The sequence below is a fragment of the Heterodontus francisci genome, chromosome 10 (assembly GCF_036365525.1).
Source record: "Heterodontus francisci isolate sHetFra1 chromosome 10, sHetFra1.hap1, whole genome shotgun sequence".
Classification (NCBI taxonomy): Eukaryota; Metazoa; Chordata; class Chondrichthyes; order Heterodontiformes; family Heterodontidae; genus Heterodontus; species Heterodontus francisci.
The window spans coordinates 75,737,874-75,765,825 of NC_090380.1; the positions used below are offsets into that span (position 1 = coordinate 75,737,874).

A 27,952-nucleotide genomic window follows, 5' to 3' on the forward strand; every position below is an offset into this window, starting at 1 on the left:
AGATAATGCTTGTCTACTTTATTCAGTTACTTACATAGAAACATAGAAAACAGGAGCAGGAGTAGGCCATTTGGCCCTTCAAGCCAGCTCCGCCATTCATTATGATCATGGCTGATTATCCAACTCAGTAGCCTGTTCCCGCTTTCGCTCCATACCCTTTGATCCCTTTAGACCCAAGAGCTATATCTAACTCCTTCTTGAAAACATACAATGTTTTGGCCTCAACTGCTTTCTGTGTAGTGAATTCCATAGGCTCACCACTCTCTGGGTGAAGATATTTCTCCTCATCTCAGTCCTGAATGGTTTACCCCGTATCCTTAGACTATGACCCCTGGATCTGGACTTCCCCACCATCAGGAACAGCCTTCCTGCATCTCCCCTGTCAAGTCCTGTTAGAATTTTATAGGTTTCTATGAGATCCCCCCTCACTCTTCTGAACTCCAGCGAATATAATCTTAACCAACTCAATCTCTCCTCATACACCAGTCCTACCATCCCAGGAATCAGTCTGGTACACCTTCGCTGCACTCCCTCTATAGCAAGGACATCCTTCCTCAGATAAGGAGACCAAAACTGCACACAATATTCCAGGTGTGGCTTCACCAAGGTCCTTTATAATTGCAGCAAGACATCCCTGCTCCTGTACTCGAATCCTCTCACTATGAAGGCCAACATACTATTTGCTTTTTTTACCGCCTGTTGCATCTGCATGCTGACCTTCAGCGACTGGTGTACGAGAACACCCAGGTCTCGTTGCATATTCCCCTCTCTCAAAGGGTTTTGATGAAAGGTCACAATGACCTGAAACATTAACTCTGTTCTTCTCTCCACAAATACTGCCTTACATGCTGAATATTTCCAGCGTTTTCTGTTTGTACTTCCTCAAAGTGGAGTCTTAGATTTTGTTAAAACTTTGTTTGACCATCCTTGCATGGACTTTATGCTGTTTAAATGATTATCGCTGACAACATACAAAATATCCTGAAGCATTTCTCATGCCAGAGCTCGACTAACTGGTTCATAATTCAATGATTTCCATCTGACTCAATTTTGAAAATTATCATAAATTTTATTATCCCCCTCAGTCCTCATATACCACCACTATATTAACAAACCTACTGCCTTGCCTACTACATCACTCATTTTCTACCATCTACTCAGTCCAGACTCCCTGGCTGAATTTTAGTTTCAGGGTCCCAATCCTGACATCAGGCTGAATTCCAGGTCGGATGTCCAGAAATGGCAATGGTGGGATCCTGGAGGGGATTTTTGAGGAGGAAGCCAGTTAAGAAGCTACCTCCCAGAGACCCCAACCAATTAAGGATGGCAGACGGGCTCCACAGCCAGGAGGGCCAATGAGAGTGTCTGAGACTCAGGGGGGGACTGCAAGGGCGCTTCAAGGTGGAGGTTCCCTCTGAAGATTTGTACATGGAGCAAAATATACTATGACCACAGCTGCCAGGCCATCATTGCGGAGGGGGATTCCCTCCACAGGATAGCATGTGGATGTGACCCTCGCAGCCCAGTGTATCTAGGCTGGGCTGCTTTGCAGGATGTGCCTTTGGCCTTCTCCCCTAAACTGCCACCAGGAGGCTACAATCACTCCATCTACAAGCTCCAGCTAGATCGGGGGGGAGGGGGGGCCCGACCACCATGTGGAAAATCTAGACGGCGTGTGGAGTGCCCTCAATTGGAACTTTAATAAACCTAATTGGCTACCCAGCCCAGCATATGGGTAGCAGTCACACTCCAGAAGCTGCCTCCCTCGAAATAGGCCACAGGTGGGAACATGCTGGAAGACTAGCCGGTCGACTGGTCGCGAAAAATTGCCGCACGCTCGCCTCCAAACCCACCTCTACCTCAGAATGAAAATTCTGCCCCCTTGCACATTTTATGTGTTAAATTTCTCTGTGTGCTATTTTTAGTACACTGTTTAAACAAAGTATTATGAAAGTGCTTCCATTTTAAAATATTTTTTGAGGATTCGTGTTTTAAAATTATTCAAATGGATTCCTTTGGAGAACTGAAGAGATTACATAGATGCTGGACTTTGTTTTTTTTTAAAAAGGTCACTGGAAGGACTTAGGGACTTGGTTCTAAAAAAAACCTTACTGGATGTCACATGTCTCAAGCTAAATAAACAACAGGAGCCCTTGGTGACTGGGGGAGTTGTTTACTGAGAAGTGGCATGCAAGATTTATGGTGGTCAAGAGTTGGTTCCGTTTTGGATTGTTTTCAGTCAGTGGGGATTGCAGCCTGCTGAGAGATCATCCTTTCTCATCTCTCTGAAAAACCCTGAGAATTCAGTGTGTGATGGCTGAAACCCCTGATACCGCATTTCTCCTGGAAAGCCTGCCAGAATAATCCTTGACTTCACCTGAAGAGAGCTGCTACAAAAGGATCCCTGTGATAGCTGTCTACACGTATTTGGGATGGCAGAAAAAGGACAACTGATATCATTCCATATCTTATTCTTTTCTTTCAAGAATTAACAAGTATTTGGCCAAAGTATTGTTTTTGTCTTTATTTTTTCTTTAACCAGTGTATGTGTGCACGTGGGTGCTGGGCTAATGTAAAAGGGAACTTTCATAATCCAATCTGTGTGTTAATGCTTTGCATCTTTACTGAATAAGTCTTGTTTTATAATCCATTAATAATTTTGTTCTTTATTAAAGAAACCTGGTTGGTAGATTTTATTCTGAAATAAAATTAGAGTATATAATTGGCCTTATTGGTAACTGGGTAAACATTTAAATATATGTTGTGACCCGTGGAGAAATGGAACTAGAGGAAGACAGTGCACTCCTCCCTCCTCGGCTGTAACAAAAGCTCTATTCTGTTTGTACAAATAAAGACATCAGCAAAGAGAATAGTCTTAAATCAATTTGATCTGTCTTTTTAAATCTTTATTGCATTATGAATTAAAATCTAAATGAGCTTAAGGCATAAATGTCACAATCACTTGAAAGATCCGTGTAATTCTAATGTTTTTAATTACATTCAGATTATTCATAATGCTGTGGTACGGAAATGTGAATTGACAGTTATAGAAAAGTAGATATACTTTGAAAAACTTCAGAATCACAATGTAAGTGTTCTTTCTTTTTAACTATCTGCATAGTTTGCTGGGCATTTTCTCTTACGGTGTTTCTGGTTACATTAATTTACAAATGCCCCACTCCTTCCATACAAAGTAAATTGACTGTTTTCAGTCTCTGAAGTTCATCTACAGGCAGAGCAAAAATTTCAGTTACTTGTGGGTACAGTAAGAGTGGCATTGCAGCAAACTGTCCATTGTCCTGAGCTGGAAAAACGCTCAGCCAGCCAAACTTACTGACAGATGATGAGCCAAATTTGTTATTTTTACGAAAGTAACTGAATTTTGATTCACTACATGTTTGCTTTTGCAAATTAAATCCTCCTTCTGAATGCTATTTATAGTGCAGTGATTAACTCATTTTTGACAATTTACTATACATTTTTAACCCTTTTATGCATAAGGGATGGGGTGTGGGGGAGGTGGTAATTTGGAAAGCCCCCAAAAATGGGTGGATCACGATGTGCAGTTAACACATGCTTGTTCAGTGTACTACAGGCAGCACACAAAACTGCTTGCTGCCTGCTCATTTGAATGATTGCTGCATGCAGCCAGCACTAACTGTACTGATCATTAGCTGCATGCATTCTCAGGAAGCCCAAAATTGTAACTTCCTAGGACCACTAAAAGCTAGCCTACACCTCTTAAATGGAAGGTGCATTGTAGCTGGAGCTGGGAAAGAGTGAGGAATGGCAAAACAGGGAAGACAGCAGGCTCCAAGATTATTGGATGATGCACTGGAGTCCTTGGTGGAGGAGGTGAAAAGTGGGAGAGATGTCCTGTATCCGCAGGGAGCGAGGAGGTCCTCCAAACACATGCTCAAAATGAACAGGGAGCAGATAGTCATGGAAATCTATGACAGGATTCAAGTCCCGAGGATCTGGATGCAGTGCCACAGGAAGTTCAGTAGCCTCACTTGAGTGGTCAAGGTCAGTGAATGCATCCTCAAATGTCATATTCCACCAAATGCACCATTAGCCTCAGACACTGCTCAATTCACCACACCCCCATCATTCACCTACCAACAATCTACCTGAGATTCATATGCTTCACCTGCCCTCACACACTTAGCACTGCAAGTCTTACACACACATCTTATGGCTTGCAAGCACTGCCAGCTATTCATCCATGACAGCCGCATCATCTAAACAGATTGAATGATATTCACTGGCACACTTCCCTCTCCTTGCAGAATAAGGTGTTGCATAACTGGAGGCAGCAGGAGCTAAACAGAGGGGGACAAACATGGCTGCATATCCTAACCCCTATGGAGGAGGTGGTGCTGGCGATTGTTAGCATGCCTATTGCTGAGGCCATGGCCAGCAGTGGGGCAAAGGCGATGGTATCCTCACATCTAATACTCCTTCTCACATCCCAATTCTTCGTCATCCTACATGATTTACAAGCTACAGATGGTGTAAATATGCACCTCTTACTTTCCCCTCTTCCCACAACACAACTTTACCCTTGTGCCTTTTTCATTTTGAATACCCAAAAGGTACAACCTTGCCAGGCAGTGGAGAAATACCAATAAGGGAGTAACAATGAAGACACAGCACCATCACGTGATTTCACACTTGCAGCCACCAGCTCAGATACTGACACTGCGTGTATCTTAGTAAATAGGTTGGAGGTGGGATCTGCACATGGTAAATCACCAGGCATGAATGGGCTATGGCAAGGACAGCGCAGATGCTAGCACACTGGATGGCGTGGTCACACACGGGTTCTGATTCAGAGTACTCAGATGAACAGTTTGATAGGGCAGCTTACAAACGCTGAGGAGTGTACACAAAAAATTGCTTGCTGCCTTGTGAAGACTGCCAGAATGCCTGTGGTCAATGTCAAGGAGCATGGAGGTGTCCAGCACCAGTTTGGCACAGGGCTTAGAGTAGAGCTCTTTCCAGCATGGAAGTGGTAGCCGACTCCATTTGCACACCTGTGTACCCAACCATGATGTAGCATCTGATGGCCAATGTTTCAGCTTCCATTACAGCGCATGCAGTAGCCACCCACATCTGAGTGCGCAGTGGAAGCTCAGTCTGCTGCCATGCAAGCTCAGCTTGTTCCCATGCAAGCTTAGAATGCTATCATCATGGCTGTGGATACAGTGTGTAAAGGGGCTTGCAGGGTGTCACAGCAGTCCAGCAACCTGTCCTCCATCAAATCACTGGGATTGCTGAGCTGTGCCTCGGGGCGGGGGGGGTGGGGGATGTCAATGGCACCATGGAACCTGCTGTCCTCTGTTAGGAAGATAGCATTTGTCCTCCTTGCCCACTACAGGCCAGTGCCTTTGCTGTTATCTGCCAGTCAGCTAGCCAAGACTCTTGCCATTCTTCCAAGATGATGTGGTCCGTATCTGGGCCTTCCATACCCAGAGCTATGCAATGTCATCTTACAAGGCCTTCTGCAGTCTCCTCCACTGAAAGTCAACAGCCTTCCACCAGCCACTGGGGTAGCATTGCACAAGAGCACCAGGACAGGCAAAGGAACCGAAAACAGGAACTAAGGGAATACACAAGGATTGTTAGTTGACAATTGTGTGCAATATGGCATGATTTCATTTACAAATTTGTTTTGGGATATCTATTTTGTGGTGGCTTTTATTTTTGCATTGCGGCCATACAGACACTGTGATGGTGAGTGACAGAAAGGAAGGTAAGGTGTGGGACTGTTGGTGAATGGGGTATTGGAGTTGAACTTACTGGTATTGCACTCAGGTGAGTTATTCATGGACAGCATGGCCAGAAAGGGACTGTTTGGGTTGCCTTCTCCCTCCTGCCTCCTCCTCCACCTCATCATCCTTCTCCTCCTTGTGCTTCTGCTCCTCATGTGGCTGGTGGCAAGGGCTGTACCCTCCTCATTACTAGGTTGCGCAGCATGCAGCAAACTTTACGGATCTTGAGACATGCTCTGCCAAGCACTGCAGAGCTCCTCCAGAATGGTCTAGGCATTGGAAACCTTGCTTCAGCAAGCCAGTGATTTACTCTATCACATTTTGTGTGGCAGCATGTTTTTCATTGTAAGCATGGTGACCACGTGCATGGGTTCCGCACCAGAATCAATAGCCATGTTGTCAGCGGGTAGCCCTTGACGTCCAGTAGCTTTCCTTTGGCTTGTCATGGTGTTTCAAATGCAGTTGGCACAGCGGACTGCCACAGAATAAATGCTGCCAGGATACTGGGTATTAATTGGCATGATTTGCTACTGCGGGTCACACACCAGCTGGATGTTGAGGGAGTGGAATCGCTTTTGGTTCTAGTAGAGGGCAGAGTTGACATATGGAGTCTGCAAAGCTATGTGCGTGTAGTCTTTGGCACCCTACACCATGGGGAAGCCTGCAACCCTGGCGATGCTGTGTGCTCACTGCACCTGCTTGTCTCCGGCAAGAGACAATGAAATGTAGTTAGCTGTCAATAAATAGAAAGCATCAGTGGATAACCAGCAGGTATAAATTTAAATTAATTGCTGGAAGGATTAGAGAGGAGATGAGGAAACATATTTTTCACTCAGAGGGTGATAGGGACCTGGAACTCACTGCCTGAAAGGGTGGTAGAGGCTGAAACTCTCAACACATTTAAAAAGTACTTGGATGTCTACTTGAAGAGCCCTGACCTACAGGGTTATGGAACAAGTGCAGGAAGGTGGGATTCGGTTGAGTAGCTCTTCGTTGACTGGCATGGACACAATGAGCTGAAAGGTCTCCTCTGTATTGTAAACGCTCTATGATTCTAACTAAAGAAAGCACAAAACACTTGTCGAATCGAAGCAATAGTTAGGCGAAACCAACCAGCAACTAACCTGTAAATAGTCGATGATCCCTTTAAATAGCGCTGATGAGGGGATCCTTCCTGCTGCTGAATGTGTGTTCAATTGTACGAGGTTAAGAGAGGGTGTTAGCTGGAGCAGTGAGCTGAAAATGGCCCCGCTGAAATCATATCAGCATTGTACGCTGATTGATATCATGATCTGCCCGGGCTACATACATCGGGCAGACATTCACTGCGCACATGCTAACGGTCTCAATATGGCATCCTGTGCAATTCAATCCCACAAGTGTGCGCACACAATGCAGACTCCATTCTTAAACTCTAAGGGCACCTGTAGTCCCCAAAAAAGAGGCACAAATAAGCCCAATTTCGCACCCAAGAATTTTATACGAAGACATTAACTACTGCACCAAAATAATCACTCAGAATTTCAAACGTCTCTCCCCAAAGATTTAGCCTATTACTCCTGCATTTCGAGCATTATTTTCTACTTAAAATGTTTCTGCGGTCTTGTACAATTGAAGCCAACCAGCTGACAGTCTGCTTTTTTGCTACCTCCCAACTGTAACGTGGTATGTAGTCAAAATCATTCCGGGCTTTGTGGCTAGTAAAGGTGAACTTTGTGTTGAGCATTGTAATGAGGTGGCGGCTTGTTCTGGGAATATATCTGATAAATGGCCTGAGCAAAACCTGCATCATCTCCAGTATGAAAGCGGTGAAGTACATGAGCAGCAGAGGCATGCTAAGCTTTGCTGGAACTGTAAACCCCAGCGGGCTCATCACTTCATAGTTAAAATCTGAGTAGCTCATGTGTGGGGTGTCATCTGTAATGAAATAGAACTTTCCACCAACAATTTTCTTTTTGTCCTGATCTTTCATGGCTCGGGCCACTAAAACATGAGCCCAAGCTACATTGCCAACGTAAACTGGGTTTACAAGAGCCTGCTTCCTGCTGGTTCTCCGCAGAACATCTCCATTGATGATTCCTTCATCCAAATCTTTTACCATAAAGCGGCTGTTTTCTCCATAGATAAACATCGGGCGTAAGGCGCATGTTACCATCTGCTCACCATTAGGTAGGAGGCATCCATTCATTGTCAGGGTTAATTGTTCTGCTGCGTATTTTGTTCTGCTGTACAGAAACTTTGGTTTGCCGAGGTAGACTGTGTCTTCATCACCATTACAGATAGGATCACCTCTTTCATTTGGCCCCACCACCTCTACACTACTGGTGTAGATGAAATATTTCACATTCTGCTGAATACAGGTTTCTAGCAAAAGCTGAGTTCCTGCCAAATCAAAATGAAACAATATCATCCAAGGCTGGTAGAAAAAGAAACAAAAACCATGTTAATACATAATGAAAAAGAAACATGCAGTTTACGTGAGCAGAAATGAAGAGTAAAAGCAACTTTTATCATCATTTTAAATATGTGGGCACATGACATGCAAGCATAACTATGTAAGAGTTTAAGGGGCTATCAAATCTAGAGTATAATTTGATCCAAATTATCTCATTCTTAAGTACTTGTGTAAAAGAGCTGAACTCAAGAGGTGAGGTGAGAGAGACTGCCCTTGACATCAAGGCAGCATTTGACTGAGTATGGCATCAAGGAGCCCAAGCAAAACTGAAGTCAATGGGGATCAGGGAGAAAACTCTCCGCTGGTTGGAGTCATAGCTAGCACAAAGGAAGATGGTTGTGGTTGTCGGAGGTCAATCTTCTGAGCTTCAGGACATCACTGCAGGAGTTCCTCAGAGTAGTGTCCTAGGCCCAACCATCTTCAGCTGTTTCATCAATGACCTTCCTTCAGTCATTAGGTCAGAAATGGGGATGTTCGCTGATGATTGCACAATGTTCAGCACCACTCACGACTCCTCAGATACTGAAGCAGTCCATATCGAAATGCAGCAAGACCTGGACAATATCCAGGCTTGGGCTGATAAGTAGCAAGTAACATTCGTGCCACACAAGTGCCAGGCAATGACCATCTCCAACAAGAGAGAATCTAACCACCTCCCCTTGACATTCAACAGCATTACCATCGCTGAATCCCCCACTATCAACATCCTAGGGACTACCATTGACCAGAAACTGAACTGGAGTAGCCATATAAATACCGTGGCTACAAGAGCAGGTCAGAGGCTAGAATCCTGTGGCGAGTAACTCACCTCCTGACTCCCCAAAGCCTGTCCACCATCTACAAGGCACAAGTCAGGAGTGTGATGGAATACTCTCCACTCTCCACACTCAAGAAGCTTGATACCATCCAGTACAAAGCAGCTCGTTTGATTGGCACCCCACCACAAACACTCCCTCCACCACCAACGCACAGTGGCAGCAATGTGTACCATCTACAAGATGCACTGCAGCAACGCACCAAGGCTCCTTAGACAGCACCTTCCAAACCCACGACCTCTACCAACTAGAAGGATAAGGGCAGCAAATGCATGGGAATACCACCATCTGCAAGTTCCCCTCCAAGTCACATGCCAGCCTGACTTGGAACCATATCGCCGTTCCTTCACTGTCGCTGGGTCAAAATCCTGGAATTCCCTTCCTAACAGCACTGTTACTGTACCTATCTCATATGAACTGCAGCGATTCAAGATGGCAGCTCACCACCACCTTCTCAAGGGCAATTAGGGATGGGCAATAAATGGTGGCCTGGCCAGCGATGCCCACATCCCATTAATGAATAAACAAAACAAAAGTGACCGTACCATAGAATTTGCTATCCTTTGGTTGTTTTTCGGACTGGAGGATAGTTTACAGTGGGGTTCTCCGGGAGTCAGTATTGGGCCACTGCTTTTCTTACTATATATTAATGGCCTAGACTTGGGTGTACAGGGCACAATTTCAAAATTTACAGATGACACAAAACTTGGAAGTATTAGGAACAGTGAGGAGGACAGTGATAGACTTCAAGACGACACAGACTAGTGGAATGGGTGGACACAAGGCAGATGAAATTTAATGCAAAGAGGTGTGAAGTGATACATTTTTGTAGGAAGAATGAGGAGAGGCAATATAAAGCAAAGGATACAATTCTAAAAGTGGTGCAGGAACTGAGACACCTAGGGTATATGTGTACAAATCGCTGAAGGTGGCAAGGCAAGTTGAGAAAGTGGTTAATAAGACAAATGGGATCCTGGGCTTTATAAATAGAGGCATAGACTACAAAAGCAAGGAACTTATGGTGAACCCTTATAAAACACTGGTTCAGCCGTAACTGGAGTATTATGTACAATTCTGGGCACCACACTTAAAGAAAGGATGTGAAGGTATTAGAGAGGGTGCAGAAAAGATTTATGAGAATAGTTCCAGGGATGAGAGAATTCAGTTATGTGGCTAGATTGGAGAAGCTGGAGCTCTTCTCTTTAGAGAAGAAAAGGTTGAGAGGAGATTTGGTAGATGCATTCAAAATCATGAGGAGTCTGGAGAAGTAGATGGAGAGAAACTTTCCCATTGACCAAAGGGTCAAGAACGAGAGGACACTAATTTACGGTGAATGAAAAAAGAACCAAAGATGACATGAAAAAAGAAAAATTATATGGCATATGGTTAGGATCTGGAATGCATTGGTGAGAGTGTGGTGGAGACAGATTCAATCGTGGTTTACAAAAGGGAATTGGATAATTATCTGAAGTCAAAAAGTTTGCAGGCTATGGAGAAAGGGTAAGGGAGTGGGATTAGCTGAGTCGCTCTTGCAGAGAGCAGGCATGAACAAGAAGAGCCAAATGGGTTCCTTCTGTGTTGTACCCATTCTATGATATGTAGAGCAGTTAAATTAGGTCTAAAGTAAAGATGCAGAGCCCAGATTCAACGATGCATATATATATTATATATATATATATATATAGAATCATAGAGGATAGATTTAACAACAACAACAACTTTTGTTTATATAGCGCCTTTAGCATAATAAGCCCTCCCCAGGTGCTTCACAGGAGCATTATAATACAAAATATGACCCTGAGCCACAAAAGGAGATATTAGGTCAGATGACCAAAGGCTTGGCCAAAGTGGTAGGTTTTAAGGAGTGTCCTAAAGGAAGAAAGCGAAGTGGAGAGGCAGAGAGTATAGGAGGGTATTCCACAGCTGAGGGCCAAGGTACTGAATTGTGGAGCAGTTAAAAATCGGGCATGCTCAAGAGGCCAGAATTAGAACAGCGCAGATATCTCGGAGGGTTGTGGGGCTGGAGGAAATTACAGAAATAGGAAGGGGGCAAAATCATGGACAGATTTGAAAACAAGGATGAGAATTTTAAAATCAAGGTGTTGCTTGACCCGGATCCAATGTAGGTCAGTGAGCTTGGGTGATTGGTGAACGGGTCATGGTGCAAGTTAAGACATGGGCAGCAGAGTTTTGGATTACTTCAAGTTTACATAGGGTAGAAAATGGGGGACCATCCAAGGGTGCATTGGAATAGTTGTCTCTTTTTTTTATTCGTTCTTGGATGTGTGTGTCTTTGGCAAAGCCAGTATTTATTTCCCTTCCCTAATTGCCATTGAGAAGGTGGTGGTGAGCCGCCTTTTTCAACAGCTACAGTCCATGTGATGTAGGTACACCCCAAGTGCTATTTGGGAGGGAGTTCCATGATTTTCCCCTAGCGAAGGTGAAGGAACGGTGATACAGTTCCAGAAAGGTGTGTGATTTGGAGGGGGACTTGCAGATGGTGGTGTTCTCATGCATCTGTTGCCCTTGTCCTTCGAGGTTGTAGAGGTCGCAGGTTTGGAAGGTGCTGTCGAAGAGGCCTTGGTAAGTTGCTGCAGTGCATCTGGTATATGGTACACACTGCCGTCACTGTGCGCCGATGGTGGAGGGAGTGAATGTTGAAGGTGGTGGATGGGGTGCCAATCAAGCGTGCTGCTTTGTCTTGGATGGTGTTAAGCTTCTTGAGTGTTGTTGGAGCTGCACTCATCCAGGCAAGTGGACAGCATTCGATTACATTCCTGACTTGTGTCTTGTAGATGGTGGACAGGTTTTGGGGAGTCAGGAGGTGAGTTAGTCGTCACAGAATTCCCAGCCTCTGACCTGCTGCTGTTGCCACAGTATTTATTTGGCTGTTCCAATTAAGTTTCTGGTCAGCAGTAACCCCCAGGATGTTGATGGTTGGGGATTCAACATTGGTAGTGCCATTGAACATCACGGGGAGATGGTTAGATTCTCTCTTCTTGGGTGATGGTCATTGCCTGGCACTTGTATGGTGCAAATGTTACTTGCCACTTATCAGCCCAAGCTAGAATGTTGTCCAGGTCTTGCTGCATATGAACACGGACTGCTGCAGTATGGTATGGAGTTGCGAATGGTACTGAATACTGTGCAATCATCAGCAAGCATCAGCGAGGAATAGGGAGAGAGAGGAGTTGAACACGTGGCTGCAGGGATGGTGCAGGAGGGAGGGTTTTGGTTTCCTGGATAATTGGGGCTCTTTCTGGGGTAGGTGGGACCTCTACAAACAGGATGGTCTTCACCTGAACCAGAGGGGTACCAATATCCTGGGGGGGGGAGATTTGCTAGTGCTCTTCGGGGGGGGTTTAAACTAATTCAGCAGGGGAATGGGAACCTAAATTGTAGTGCCAGTGTACAGGATGTTGAGAGTAGTGAGGTCAGGGATATGGTTACAAGGACGCAAGAGGGCACTGGCAAGCAAGAACCTGGTTTAAAGTGTGTCTACTTCAACGCCAGGAGCATCCGGAATAAGGTGGGTGAGCTTGCAGCATGGGTTGGTACCTGGGATCTCGATGTAGTGGCCATTTCGGAGACATGGGTAGAGCAGGGGCAGGAATGGATGTTGCAGATTCCGGGATTTAGATGTTTCAGTAAGAACAGAGAAGATGGTAAAAGAGGGGGGGGTGTGGCATTGTTAATCAAGGAGAGTATTACAGCGGCAGAAAGGACGTTTGAGGACTCATCTACTGAGGTAGTATGGGCCGAGGTTAGAAACAGGAGAGGTGAGGTTACCCTGTTGGGAGTCTTTTATAGACCTCCAAATAGTTCCAGAGATGTAGAGGAAAGGATAGCGAAGATGATTCTCGACAGGGGCGAGAGTAACAGGGTAGTTGTTATGGGGGACTTTAACTTTCCAAATATCGACTGGAAATACTATAGTTCGAGTACTTTAGATGGGTCAGTTTTTGTCCAGTGTGTGCAGGAGGGTTTTCTGACACAGTATGTAGACAGGCCAACCAGGGGCGATGCCACATTGGATTTGGTACTGGAAAATGAACCCGGCCAGGTGTTAGATTTAGATGTAGGTGAGCACTTTGGTGATAGTGATCACAATTCGGTTAGGTTTACCTTAGCGATGGGCAGGGACAGGTATATACCGCAGGGCAAAAATTATAGCTGGGGGAAAGGAAATTATGATGCGATTAGGCAAGATTTAGGATGCGTAGGATGGGGAAGGAAACTGCAGGGGATGGGAACAATCGAAATGTGGAGCTTATTCAAGGAGCAGCTACTGCGTGTCCTTGATAAGTATGTACCTGTGAGGCAGGGAGGAAGTTGTCGAGCGAGGGAGCCGTGGTTTACTAAAGAAGTTGAAGCGCTTGTCAAGAGGAAGAAGAAGGCTTATGTTAGGATGAGACGTGAAGGCTCAGTTAGGGCGCTTGAGAGCTACAAGCTAGCCAGGAAGGATCTAAAGGGAGAGCTAAGAAGAGCAAGGAGAGGACACGAGAAGTCATTGGCGGATAGGATCAGGGAAAACCCTAAGGCTTTCTATAGGTATATCAGGAATAAAAGAATGACTAGAGTTAGATGAGGGCCAATCAAGGATAGTAGTGGGAAGTTGTGTGTGGAATCAGAGGAGATAGGGGAAGTGCTAAATGAATATTTTGCGTCAGTATTTACAGTAGAGAAAGAAAATGTTGTTGAGGAGAATACTGAGATTCAGGCTACTAGGCTAGATGGGATTGAGGTTCACAAGGAGGAGGTGTTATCAATTTTGGAAAGTGTGAAAATAGATAAGTCCCCTGGGCCAGATGGGATTTATCCCAGGATTCTCTGGGAAGCTAGGGAGGAGATTGCAGAGCCTTTGTCCTTGATCTTTATGTCATCATTGTCGACAGGAATAGTGCCGGAAGACTGGAGGATAGCAAATGTTGTCCCCTGTTCAAGAAGGGGAGTAGAGACAGCCCTGGTAATTATAGACCTGTGAGCCTTACTTCGGTTGTGGGTAAAATGTTGGAAAAGGTTATAAGAGACAGGATTTATAATCATCTTGAAAAGAATAAGTTCATTAGCGATAGTCAGCACGGTTTTGTGACGGGTAGGTCGTGCCTCACAAACCTTATTGAGTTTTTTGAGAAGGTGACCAAACAGGTGGATGAGGGTAAAGCAGTGGATGTGGTGTATATGGATTTCAGTAAGGCATTTGATAAGGTTCCCCACGGTAGGCTATTGCAGAAAATACGGAAGTATGGGGTTGAAGGTGATTTAGAGCTTTGGATCAGAAATTGGCTAGCTGAAAGAAGACAGAGGGTGGTGGTTGATGGCAAATGTTCATCCTGGAGTTTAGTTACTAGTGGTGTACCGCAAGGATCTGTTTTGGGGCCACTGCTGTTTGTTATTTTTATAAATGACCTGGAAGAGGGTGTAGAAGGGTGGGTTAGTAAATTTGCGGATGACACGAAGGTCGGTGGAGTTGTGGATAGTGCCGAAGGATGTTGTAGGTTACAGAGGGACATAGATAGGCTGCAGAGCTGGGCTGAGAGATGGCAAATGGAGTTTAATGCGGAAAAGTGCGAGGTGATTCACTTTGGAAGGAGTAACAGGAATGAAGAGTACTGGGCGAATGGGAAGATTCTTGGTAGTGTAGATGAACAGAGAGATCTTGGTGTCCAGGTGCATAAATGCCTGAAGGTTGCTACCCAGGTTAATAGGGCTGTTAAGAAGGCATATGGTGTGTTAGCTTTTATTAGGAGGGGGATCGAGTTTCGGAGCCACGAGGTCATGCTGCAGCTGTACAAAACTCTGGTGAGACCGCACCTGGAGTATTGCGTGCAGTTCTGGTCACCGCATTATAGGAAGGATGTGGAAGCTATGGAAAGGGTGCAGAGGAGATTTACTAGGATGTTGCCTGGTATGGAGGGAAGGTCTTACGAGGAAAGGCTGGGGGACTTGAGGTTGTTTTTGTTGGAGAGAAGGAGGAGGAGAGGTGACTTAATAGAGACATATAAGATAATCAGAGGGTTAGATAGGGTGGATAGTGAGCGTCTTTTTCCTCGGATGGTGATGGCAAACACGAGGGGACATAGCTTCAAGTTGAGGGGTGATAGATATTGGACAGATGTGAGAGGTAGTTTCTTTACTCAGAGAGTAGTAAGGGCGTGGAACGCCCTGCCTGCAGCAGTAGTAGATTCGCCAACTTTAAGGGCATTTAAGTGGTCATTGGATAGACATATGGATGAAAATGGAATAGTGTAGGTCAGATGGTTTCACAGGTCGGCGCAACATCGAGGGCCGAAGGGCCTGTACTGCACTGTAATGTTCTAATTCTAATTCTAATTCTCTTCTGACCTTATGTCAGAGGGAAGGTCATTTAGGAAGCAGCCAAAGATGGTTGGGCTGAGGACACTACCCTGAGGAACTCATGCAGCAATGTCCTCAGGCTGAAATGATTGGACTCCAATAACCACAACCATCTTCATTTGTGCTGTGTATAACTCCAACCAGTGGAGCGTTTCACCCCTGTTTCCCATTGACTAAAGTTTTGCTAGGGCTTCTTGATTCTACACTCGATAAAACGCTGCCTTGATGTCAAGGGCAGTCACTCTCATCTTACATCTGGAATTCAGCTCTTTGTCCATGTTTGGACCAAGGCTGTAATGAGGTCTGGAGCTGAGTGGCCCTGGCAGAACCAAAACTGTGCATCGGTGAGCAGGTTATTGCTGAGTAAATGCTGCTTAATAGCACTGGCGACAACACCTTGCTTTACTTTGCTGATGATTGAGAGTAGAATGATGGGGCAGTAATTGGCCAGATTGGATTTGTGCTGCTTTTTGAGGACAGGACATATCTGGGCAATTTTCCACATTGTCGGGTAGATGCCTGTGTTGTAGCTATACTGAAACAGTTTGGCTTGTGGCACAGCTAGTTCTGGAGCACGTCTTCAGCACTACAGCAGAGATGTTGTCAGGGCCCATAGACTTTGCTGTATCCCGTGCGTTCAGCTATTTCTTGATATCACATGGAGTGAAACAAATTGTCTGAAGACTGGTATCTATGATGGTGGAGACCTCAGGAGAAGGGTGAGATGGATCATCCACTCGGCACTTCTGGCTGTAGATGGTTGCATCCCAAGAATAATATAAAATCAGGAGGCAAAAAGGCAGAGGAACTTAAAGCAAGCACTATCACTACAGAAAAAGTACAAGGAAAACTAAATGGGACTAAAGGTTAACAAGTCCCTTGGACCTGATGATCTGCATACTAGGGTCGTAAAAGAAGTGGCTGCAGAGATAGCGGATACATTGTTTGTAATCTTCCAAAATTCCCTCGATTCTGGAAAGGTCCCAGTTGATTGGAAAACTGTAAATGTAACACTTCTATTCAAGAATGGAGGGAGACAAAAAGCAAGAAACTATAGGCCAGTTAGCTTAACATCCGTCATTGGGAAAATGCTGGAATCCATTATTAAGGAGGTAGTAGTGGGACATTTAGAAAATTACAATACAATCAAGCAGAGTCAATATGATTTTATGAAAGGGAAATCGAGTTGGACAAATTTATTAGTGTTCTTTGAGAATGTAACAAGCAGGGTGGATAAGGGGAACCAGTAGACGTAGTGTATTTGGATTTCCAAAAGGCATTTGATAAAGTACCACATAAGAGGTTACTGCACAAGATCAGAGCTCATGGGGTTGGGGGTAATATACTATCATGGATAGAGGACTAGCTAACTAATAGAGAGTTGGGATAAATGGCACATTTTCAGGATGGCAAGCTATAAATTGAGGAGTGCCACAGGGATTGGTGCGGGGGCCTCAACTATTTATGATCGATGTTAATGACTAGGATGAAGGGACTCAGTGTATTGTAGCCCAATTTGCTGCCGATACAAAAAGATAGGTAGGAAAGCAATTTATGAAGACGACACAGAGAGTCTGCAAAGGGATATAGATAGGTTAAGTGAGTGGGCAAAAAATTGGCAGATGGAGCATAATGTGGGAAAATGTGAGGTTGTCCACTTTGGCAGGAAGAATAGAAAAGCAGATTATTTTAAAAGGAGAGACTGCGGTACAGAGGGATCTGGGTGTCTTTGTACATGAATCTCAAAAAGTTAGCAGGCAGGTACAGCATGAAATGAGGAAGGCAAATAGAATAAAAACAGAAAGTGCTGGAAATACTCATCTGGCAGCATCTGTGGAGACAGAAACAGAGTTAATGTTTCAGGCTGCATCCTTTCAGCAGAAATGGAATGTTGGGCCTTTATAGCAAAGGGGATGGACTATGAAAGTAGGGAAGTTTTGCTACAATTGTACAGGGCATTGCTGAGACCACACCTCGAGTACTGTGCATATTTTTGGTCTCCTTACTTAAGGAAGGGTATGCATGCATTGGAAGCAGTTCAGAGAAGGTTCACTAGGTTGATTCCTGGATTGAGGGGGTTGTCTTATGAGGAAAGGTTGAGCAGTTTGGGCCTACACTTATTGGAGTTTAGAAGAATGAGAGGTGATCAAATTAAAACATATAAGATTCTGAGGGGGCTTGACAGGGTAGACACTGAGAGGATGTTTCCCCTCATAGGGGATATGGAACTAGGGGGCGTAGTTTAAAAATAATGAGTCTCCCATTTAAGATGGAGAACTGAGAAGGAATTTCTTCTCTGAGAGCTGTTAATCTTTGGAATTCTCTTCCCCAGAGAGCAGTGGAGGCTGGGCCATTGAATATATTCAAGGCTGAGTTAGACAGATTTTTGATCTACAAGGGAGTCAATGGTTGTGGAGGGGGGTGCGGGTGGTTGGTGGCAGGCAGGAAAGTGGAGTTGAGGCCACACTCAGATCAGCCATGACCTTATTGAATGGTGGAGCAGGCTCGAGGGGCCGAATAGCCTATCCCTGCTCCTATATCTTATGATCTTATAGGAAAAGTGATGAAGTCAATGGCTCCAGCAAGCAATGTCTACTGACCTGCTGTATGCAGCTGTGCACTGAATACTGGCTAAAATCACAGATGACACCTCTGATTTGCTGTAAGAAGCCAGTGGCATAGAAGTTCAAGTCTCCATATCAGTCATAGAGGAGTTTGGAAGTTCAGTTGCAGAAGACAGGAGAGTTACATAACTGCATCCCAGTAAAGACACAGATCCTCAGGCATTTTCAGGTACCTGTGGCATGATCTATACTCAGGTCTACTGAACCATGCCCTCTGACAGGCATATCTGCCTCTGTTCCTAGCTGTAAAATTCCTCCTCTTAAACGGAGAATGGGAATTCCCTTGAGAATGTCTATACTATCCACAGGATGCAGGTGCCTATCTCAGACAAACTACCTTCAATGAAAAAAAGCAAAACTTAAATTCTAGTCAATGAAAGGCAACAAATTAAGGATCCAATCCGAAGAAGCACTGAGAACAAAAGTACAATTTAAGCAACACAATAAAGGCCCAAATATGAGGCCACATATCATTTCCAAGGAGTCAGGCAGGACAGCCTTGAGAGTGCTTCTGGCAGCAGTGCACCTGCAGGAGTGTGCTGTATTCCAGGTTTTACACCTGCAGGAGTGTGCTGTATTCCAGGTTTTACACCTGCAGGAGTGTGCTGTATTCCAGGTTTTACACCTGCAGGAGTGTGCTGTATTCCAGGTTTTACAGGTTTTGCACCTGCAGGAGTGTGCTGTATTCCAGGTTTTACACCTGCAGGAGTGTGCTGTATTCCAGGTTTTACACCTGTAGGAGTGTGCTGTATTCCAGGTTTTACACCTGCAGGAGTGTGCTGTATTCCAGGTTTTACAGGTTTTGCACCTGCAGGAGTGTGCTGTATTCCAGGTTTTACAAGCACACAGCAATGGCATCATGCTAGTGATGCAACCCATCCAAATTTGCATGGTAATAAACTCAAACCTCCTCCCCAAATATATAAAATTAGTGCCCAACTGAGAGGGAAACTCCAGGTTCTTCAGCAGAGGCTTAACAGAAAACCCAGAGCAAACACAAATTTTGTGCAAAGCCTCTGCCCCCAGTTTTGTGCTGCTTCTGCACCCAGCGTGTGGTTGTATCACCTGGGCACAGGAATTAAATTTCATTCCATTCTCGCGTGCAGTAATATCCTGCATTGTTCTATGCCTTGTTCTCATTCAACTCAAGTTGTACCTTTAACATTGATAGCTTCCAGTTCTTCATTGCTGATGTAACCCCAGATATCAATCACAGAAGCAGTGTGGATAACACAGGTCACTCCTTGGCAGGCTTTCTGCAGGACCCCTTTATCTCTCACATCTCCTTTGATCACTGTCAGCTTAATTCTGCATCCGACAAATGCTGAGAAATACATTTTATGAAGACAAAATTATTAGATTTATTGAATCCATATTCACACATCATTTTCTACACATCAAAACCTGATTTTCTTCAAGCTGCTACAAAAGATTCACAGTGAGGGAAGGAAAATCAAAGTGAGACTCACTTACTCTGTTCACACATTTCTGGCATTTACCTACTCTGTTCTCTCAGATATCCCAACATTTATCTATTTTGCTTGCACATTTCTCAACGTTTACCTTCTCTGCTCTCACATATCTTATACGAACATAAGACATATGAGCAGGAGTAGGCCATTCAGCACCTCGAGCCAGCTCCACCATTCAATAAGATCATAGCTAATCCAAATGTGGCCAGAACTCTACTTTACTGCCTGCCCCCCATAACCCTTGACTGCCTTGTTAAACAAAAATCTGTCTGTAGTATAAGGGTATGAAAGGTTTAATCTTGAGAGATTGTAAACATTTCTGCCCACTATGATGATATAAGAGATCATGCTGGAGAGACTTGAGAACAGTCACAGCGTGGCTTCTGAGGGAGACACACAGGCTAATGTGGAGTGTATATAGTTGTTATGAAATAAATATTAATATTAAGAAAATCTCTGATAGACTCAATAAGGTGGCAGCATACTTCAATGAAGAGTGCAGGAAGGCATGCCAGGAGCAGCACCAGGCATACCTAAAAATGAGGTGTCAGCCTGGTGAAGTTACAACACAGGACTACTTACATGCCAAACAGCAGAAGCAGCATGCAATAGACAGAGCTAAGCGATCCCACAGCCAATGGGTCAGATCTAAGCTCTGCAGTCCTGCCTCATCCAGTCATGAATGGTGATGGACAATTAAACAACTGACCGGAGGAGGAGGCTCCACAAACATCCCCATCCTCAACGATGGGAGAGCCCAGAACATCAGTGCAAAAGACAAGGCTGAAGCATTTTCATCCATCTTCAGCCAGAAGTGCCAAGTGAATGACCCATCTTGGTCTCCTCCTGAGGTCCCCGGCATCACTGATGCCAGTCTTCAGCCAATCCACTTCACGTGATATCAATACATGCTGGCCTTGCCAGTGACGCCCACATCCCACAAACAAATTTTTTTTTAAATCAAGAAACAACTGAAGACACTGGATACTGCAAAGGCTATGAGCCCTGACAACATTCCAACAATAGTACTGAAGACGTGTGTTCCAGACCTAGCTGCAAACCTAGCCAAGCTGTTCTAGTACAGCTACAACATTGGCATCTACCCGGCAATGTGGAAAATTCCCCAGGTATGTCCTGTGCACAAAAAGCAGGACAAATCCGACCCGGCTAATTACCGCTGTATCAGTCTACTCCCGATCATCAGCAAAGTGATGGACAGGGTCGTCGACAGTGCTATCAAGGGGCACCTACGAACATACAAATTAGGAGCAGAAATAGGCCATTTGGTCTCTCAAGCCTGCTCTGCCATTCAATAAGATCAACTTATTGTTAAATTCAACAGATTGGCCTCAACTGCTTTCTGTGGTAGCGAATTCCACAGGCTCACCACTCTCTGGCTGAAGAAGTTTCTTCTCATCTCAGTCCTGAAAGGTTTACCCCGTATCCTTAGACTATGACCCCTGGTTCTGGACTCCCCCACCATCGGGAACTTCCTTCCTGCATCTACCCTGTCAAGTCCTGTTAGAATTTTATAGGCTTCTATGAGATCCCCCCTCACTCTTCTGAACTCCAGCGAATATAATCCTAACCGACTCAATCTCTCCTCATACGTCAGTCCCGCCATCCCAGTAATTAGTCTGGTAAACCTTCGCTGCACTCCCTCTATAGCAAGAACATCCTTCCTCAGATAAGGAGACCAAAACTACACACAATATTCCAGGTGTGGCCTCACCAAGGCCCTGTATAATTGCAGCAAGACATCCCTACTTCTGTACTCGAATCCTCTCGCTATGAAGACCAACATACCATTTGCCTTTTTTACCGCCTGTTGGACCTGCATGCTTACCTTCAGCGACTGGTGTACGAGAACACCCAGGTCTCACTGCATATTCCCCTCTCTGTTTATAGCCAGATAATAATCTGCCTTCCTGTTTTTGCTACCAAAGTGGATAAACGCACATTTATCCACATTATACCGCATCCTCCATGCATTTACCCACTCACTCAACTTGCCCAAATCACCCTGAAGCCTCTCTGCATCCTCCTCACAACTTACCCTCTCACCCAGTTTTGTGTCATCTGCAAATTTGGAGATATTACATTTAGTTCCCTCATCTAAATCATTAATGTATATTGTGAATAGCTGGGGTCCTAGCACCGATCCCTGCAGCACCCCACTAGTCACTGCCTGCCACTCAGAAAAAGACCCATTTATCCCTACTCTTTGTTTCCTGTCCTCCAACCAATTTTCTATCCATCGCAATACATTACCCCCAATCCCACGCGCTTTAATTTTACATGCTAATCTGTTCTGTGGGACTTTGTCAAAAGCCTTCTGAAAGTCCAAATAAACCACATCCACTGGCTCCCCCTCATCAACTCTACTAGTTACATCCTCGAAGAAATTCCCCCCGATCTCCATCTTAAATGGGAGACACCTTAATTTGAAACTGTGCCCCCTAGTTCTAGATTGCCCCACGAGGGGAAACATCCACTCTCATCTGACCTTTCAAGCCCCCTCAGAATCTAATATGTTTCAATAAGATCACCTCTCAATCTTCTAAATCCAATGAGTATAGGCCCAACCTGCTCAACCTTTCCTCATAAAACAACACCTTCATCCCAGGAATCAGCCTAGTGAACCTTTTCTGAACTGCTTCCAATGCAAGTATGTCCCTCCTTAAATAAGGGGACCAAAACTGTACACAGTATTCTAGGTGCAGTCTCACCAATGCCCTGTACAATTGTAGCAAGACTTCCCTACTTTTATAGTCCATCCCCCTTGCAATGAAGGCCACCATTCTATTTGCCTTCCTAATTACTGGCTGTACTTGCAGGCTGACTTTTGTGGTTCTTATACAAGGACATCCAGATCCCTCTATACCACAGCTTTCTGCATTTTCTCTCTATTTAAATAATAATCTGTTTTTCTATTCTTCCTGCCAAAGTGGACAACCTCACAATTTCCTACATTATGCTCCATCAGCCAATTTTTTGCCCACTCACTTAACCTATCTATATCCCTTTGCAAAATCTTTGTATCCTCTCAAAACTTGCTTTCCTATCTATCTTCGTATCATCAGCAAATTGGGCTCCAATAGTCGCCCCTTCATCCAAGTCATTAATATAGATTGTAAATAGTTGAGGCAAAAGCACGGATCCCTGTGGCACTCCTCTAGTTACTGTTGCTATCCTGAAAATGACCCATTTATCCTGACTCTCTCTTTACTGTTAGATAGCCAGTCCTCTATCCATACTAATAGATCATCCCCAACACCATGAGCTTGTATCTTGTGTAGTAACCTTTTATGTACCTTATCGAATGCCTTTTGGAAATCCAAATACACAACATCTACTGGTTCCCCTTTATCCACCCTGCTTGTTACATCCTCAAAGAACTCTAATAAATTTGTCAAACACCATTTCCTTTTTGCAGAACCATGTTGACTTTGCCTGATTGTATTGTGATTTTTCTAGATGTCCTGCTACTACCTCTTTAATAATGGATTCTAGCATTTTCCCAATGGCAGATGTTAGGCTAACTGCTCTATAGTTTCCTGCTTTCAGCCTCCTTCCACCCCACCCACCCCCCATTGGAACCTTTCCAGAACCTCGGGAATTTTGGAAGATTACAACCAATGTATCTACTATCTCTGCAGCCACTTTTTTTAACAACCCTTGGATGCAGACCATCAGGTCCAGGGGACTTGTCAGCCTTTAGTCCCAGTAGTATTCTCATTACTTTTTCTGTCGTGATAGTGATTATGTTAAGTTCCTCTCTCTTTTGCCTCTGGATTTTCTACTACTCATGGGATGTTTTTTGTGTCTTCCACTGTGAAGATGGATACAAAATACTTGTTCAAAGCCTCTGCCATTTCCTCGTTTCCCATTATTAATTCCCCAGTCTCACCCTCTAAGGGAACAATGCTCACTTTAGCTACTCTCTTCCTTTTTATAGATTTGTAGAATCCTTCACTATCTGTTTTTATATTTCTTGCTAGCTTTCTCTCATACTATAATGTCTTCCTTTTTTTGTCATCTGTTGCTGGCTTCCAATATTTTCCCAATCTTCTGGTCTACCACTAATCTTCACTGGTCTCATACATCTCCCAAAGTGTGCCTACTCTGCTGTCATATACCTCCAGGCCCAGCAGGATCATTGGCAGAGATCTAACAGAAAATTGCCTGGCAATTCATTCAGTAGGGGATGATGTATTTTGTTGAGGCAGTCAGGAATAAATATTCAGTCAAAAACACAACATTAAAAACAATTGCCTCCATTGCAAATTTTCATCAGATTAGGAACAACATACCTTAAACAACCTTATAACATTGAAAGATAAAAGAGTGAACTTTATCATGGAATCTTTCAGGAAAATGTCAGAGGTATTATGTGTGTCGTCAACTGAAGGACAATGCATCTAGCCGAGAGCAATTCTAGCAAACACAATGGGCGTGAATTAGGATCATTTCTGCCCTTTTTTGAGAGCAATGTTGCCTTCAGATCCTCCAAGATGGTGTCTGTGGCACATGTGCACACATTCTTTTGGAGCAAATTATGCAGGACCCCACATTGGTGAGGGCATTAGCGCACGCGCAGTGAAATGCTACCAGAAGTGTTCAGAGCAGAGAGATCATGACATCAATGTGCAACACAGATTTGATGCCAGTGCTGCCATTTTGGAGCTCAATGCTCCAGCTAATGCCCTCTCTTAATCTCGCACAGCTGAACATGCATTCAGGAGCAGGAAGGACCCCCATCAGAGCTATTGCAAAAGACTATGGGGAGCGGTGTGATAGGTGCTGAATGAGTTTACCTGATTTCAAGGATACTGCACAAATCAGTTGCTCTTGGACATGGGTGCAATAATAGGCATTCTCCTTGGAATACAGCATGACTGGGAGAATGAGCAGAGGCCGCACAGAGCAGGACAAGCTGTTGGAAGAGGGAGGAGGAGGGAGAGAAGGGCTCTCAGCAGAAGGCCATACCCACCCAAAGTGTTCAGAGATCAATTCTCCTACCTGAACCTCAGTAAGGAACAATGTGTGAGGTGTCTGTGCTTCAGTAAGGATGGCTGACTGAAAACTGCCACCTGTTTGAACCACCACTGCAACATCAGAGCAGGGTGAACACCACATTGCCAGTGGCTGTGAAGGTGACCATGGTGTTGAACCTCTATGCCATTTGCTCCTTCCATGTTGGAGCTGGATACTTTTGCAACAACCCATAGTTTGCCTTCCACTGTTGCATAAGGGATGTAACTGAGGCTCTCCACTTAATGAGAACCAACCACATTTAATTTGCTCTTGCCAAAGAGCAGCAGGAGGAGTAAGCACACAACTGGGCTAGAATTGTAGGCTTCCCCATGATGCAGGGTGCCATAAACTGTAAACCAGTTACTTTACAGCCACCGCAAATCAACTCTGCTCTATACCGCAACTGAAAGAGATTGCACTTCCTCAACGTCCAGCTGGTGTGTGACCATAGGCAGTGAATCTTGCAGGTCAATACCAGGAATCCTGGCACAGTTATGATGCCTTCATTTTGTGGTGGTGGTCAGTTGTGTTAGCTGCATTTGAGCCAACACAGCAGACCAAAGAGTGGATACTGGACGACAAGCAGCTATCTGCTGACCACATGGCTGATGATTCTGGTGTGCAACCCATACACAAGTATGTAGCATGCATAGAATGAAAGCCATGCTGCCACACAAAATGTAATAGAGCAGATCATTAGTCTGCTAAAAAATGCTTCGCTGTCTGCACTGCTCTGGAGGCATCCTACATCGCTTGGCAGAGCAGGTGTCAAGATTCATGGTGGTCTGCTGCATGCTGCACAACCTTGGCATCATGAGAGGACAGCCCTAGTCACTAGCTGGGGATGGGGTGGGGGGTGCAGGGAGAGAGGAGGAGGAGGAGGAAGAAGAGAGGAGACCACCTAGACAATAACTTTCTGGCCATGCTATCTGTGAAGACCACATCCGAGTGCAATGTCAGTAACTGCAACCCCAATTCCCTATTCACCAACAGTCCCTCATCTTAACTTCCCTCTGTCACTGATAATCACAGCGTCTGCCTGGCCATGTGCAAAAATAAAAGTCACCACAAAATAAACATTCCAAACCAAATTTAAGAATGAAATCATATCATACATTCTGCACAAAAGTCAATAATCAATCTTATGCAGTTCCTTAGTGCCTGTCTTCCATGTGCCTTTACTTGTCCTAGTGCTCCGACAGAGTGCTACCCAAATGGCTGTATCATGGATGATTGAAGGCTACTGCGTTTCATTGGAGAAAACTGCAAATGGCCTTGGAAGATGACCTTGAGTAGTTCTGGACCTAGAGGCCTGGCTGCAAACTGCACAATCTCGGCATGGACAACAGCAGTCTGGGTTGGCAGATGGGCAACAGCAAGTTGCCAGCAAGGATGGGAGGACAAATGTTGTCATCCTGTGAGAGAAGCCACTGCCACTCCCCTGAGGCAGCACCTCAGCAATCCTCGTGATTTGATGGAGGACAGATTGCTGGATTGCTGTGACACCCTGCAAGCTCCTTTACGCACTGTAATCCACAGCCATGATGGCAGCAAGCTGAGATTTCATGACCTTAGTCTAAGCTTCCACTGCAACTGTCAGATGTTGGGTAGCCACTGTTTGTGCTGCAATGGAAGCAATTGCAATTGGCCATCAGACATTGCATCATGATTGGGCCCACACTTGTGCGAACGGAATAAAAACAGAAAATGCTGGAAATAATCAGCGTGTCTGACAGTACTGTCAGAGAGAAAGAGATTTAACTAGCTGCATTTTCCCTGCCAAGGGCTAGCAATCTAGCAGGGGAAGGCATCGGGAGGGGAGACCGCATTTTCCTGTTACCATGACATATTGCCAATGGCTGTCATCTCAGCAGCACAGCCGCCCATTTTACAGTCAAGTAAGCCACTTAACTGCCATTTCTTGGCCTCTCAGGCATTTTGCCCACATGTCGGGAGCACCCGCTGCCATGTGGGAAGACTGCCAGAGGTATCTCTGGCTGCCCCTCAGCAGCTGTGGAGGGGGGGCCCGGGCCTACCTTGATGGGCCTTCCATGGTCCACAGAGGGGCCACCCCCGGCACTAATGGCTGCCCCTGCGCCTATCTGGCCGCTGGTGCAGCACAACCCACCCACCCCCCCCAATCACCGGGCCTGCCTGCCTGCCTGGCCCCAGCTTCCTAACCAAGCCTCGAGGGCACCCTGCCATTGAGGTGCCCTCATCCTGGAGCTGCAGCCTCAGCAGTGGCCATCACTAGCAGGCCCTCTGATTGAGCAAGCAGCTTTTGGAACCGGGCCACCATCCTCAATTGGATGATGGCCCCAGCAACGGCCTGTTAATTAGCCTCTGCCAGCAAAGCTCTCACTTGAAGCCCCGGCGGCGGGACTTCCCAGAGCTGATAAAATTCAGCCCAACGTTTCAAGTCTGTGATCTTTCATCAGATGAAATGTCAAAGACCTCAAACGGTAACTCTTTCTCTTTGACAGATGCTGTCAGGCCTGCTGAGTATTTCCAGCATTTTCTGTTTTTTTTTCAGATTTCCAGCATCCACAGTATTTTATTTTTGTAAATGTGTGAACAGAGTTTGCCACCACTTTCAGTCTGGTTACGACACTGACTAGAGGTTTTCTGCAGGCTTTGCAATGCAGCAAGCATTTCGTTGTGCATTCCCAACAGCTCTATCGAAGTGCTCATCTAAAACCTCTGCAGTGTAACTCTTGTGTGACCTTGCCCTCCATTGAGCTGGCACCTGTACTAGCCTTGCCCCCTGCCCTGGCTGCAGGCCACTGGTGCCCATGGTCTCACCACTTCTATGGTATCCTTTAAATTGCATGCAGTGTCAGTATCTGAGCTGGTGGCTGCGAGTGTGAAATTAAGTGACAGCGGGTCTTCATCATCACTGTCTTCTTGCTGTTCCTCCACTCCCAGGCCAGGTGGCAGTTCTTGGCTATCTAAACAGAGAAAGTCAGAAGGATAAAGTTGTGGTGCATGGAGGGGAGGAAAGTAAGAGGTGCACATTTACACCATTACAAGAGAGTGTGGGATGAGGGGCAAGTGGGATGTGAGTAGGAGGATTAGGAATGAGGATATTGTCATCTGTAACGGTTTCGTCTCCGCCATTTGCCACAGCCTCAGCAATGTTGTCCTAATAATGGTCAGCACTGTGTCCTGCATGGGCGTTAGGACCTGCAGGCATGCCTATTCCCCTCCAATGATCTCCTACTGCCTCCAGTGGTGCATCACCTTGTCCTGCAAGAAAAAGGAAGCATGCTAGTGAGTGTCGTGCAATCTGTTTGGCTGGATGTGGCTGTCATGGTGGAATAGCTGGCAATGCGTGCAAGCTGTGAGATGTTCTATAATATAAATAGGATCCTGATTGCCATTTGTGGTGGGAATTGGTGAGAACAAGTGCCATACACAC

The 27,952-nt window shown here is 45.2% G+C and overlaps 1 protein-coding gene across 1 annotated transcript in view; it reads right to left on the reverse strand.

Annotated features, from left to right (window-relative positions):
• Positions 1–2,880: 2,880 nt before the first annotated feature.
• Positions 2,881–27,952, reverse strand: part of hsd3b1 (hydroxy-delta-5-steroid dehydrogenase, 3 beta- and steroid delta-isomerase 1) — a 36,314-nt gene continuing 11,242 nt past the window's right edge. The window contains exons 2-3 of the mRNA XM_068040797.1: positions 19,182–19,349; positions 2,881–8,156 (exon numbers count right to left, since the gene is read on the reverse strand). Of these exons, the coding sequence (XP_067896898.1) occupies positions 7,348–8,156; positions 19,182–19,349 (977 nt within the window). The 3' untranslated portion in view covers positions 2,881–7,347. The remainder of the gene's footprint in view (positions 8,157–19,181; positions 19,350–27,952) is intronic.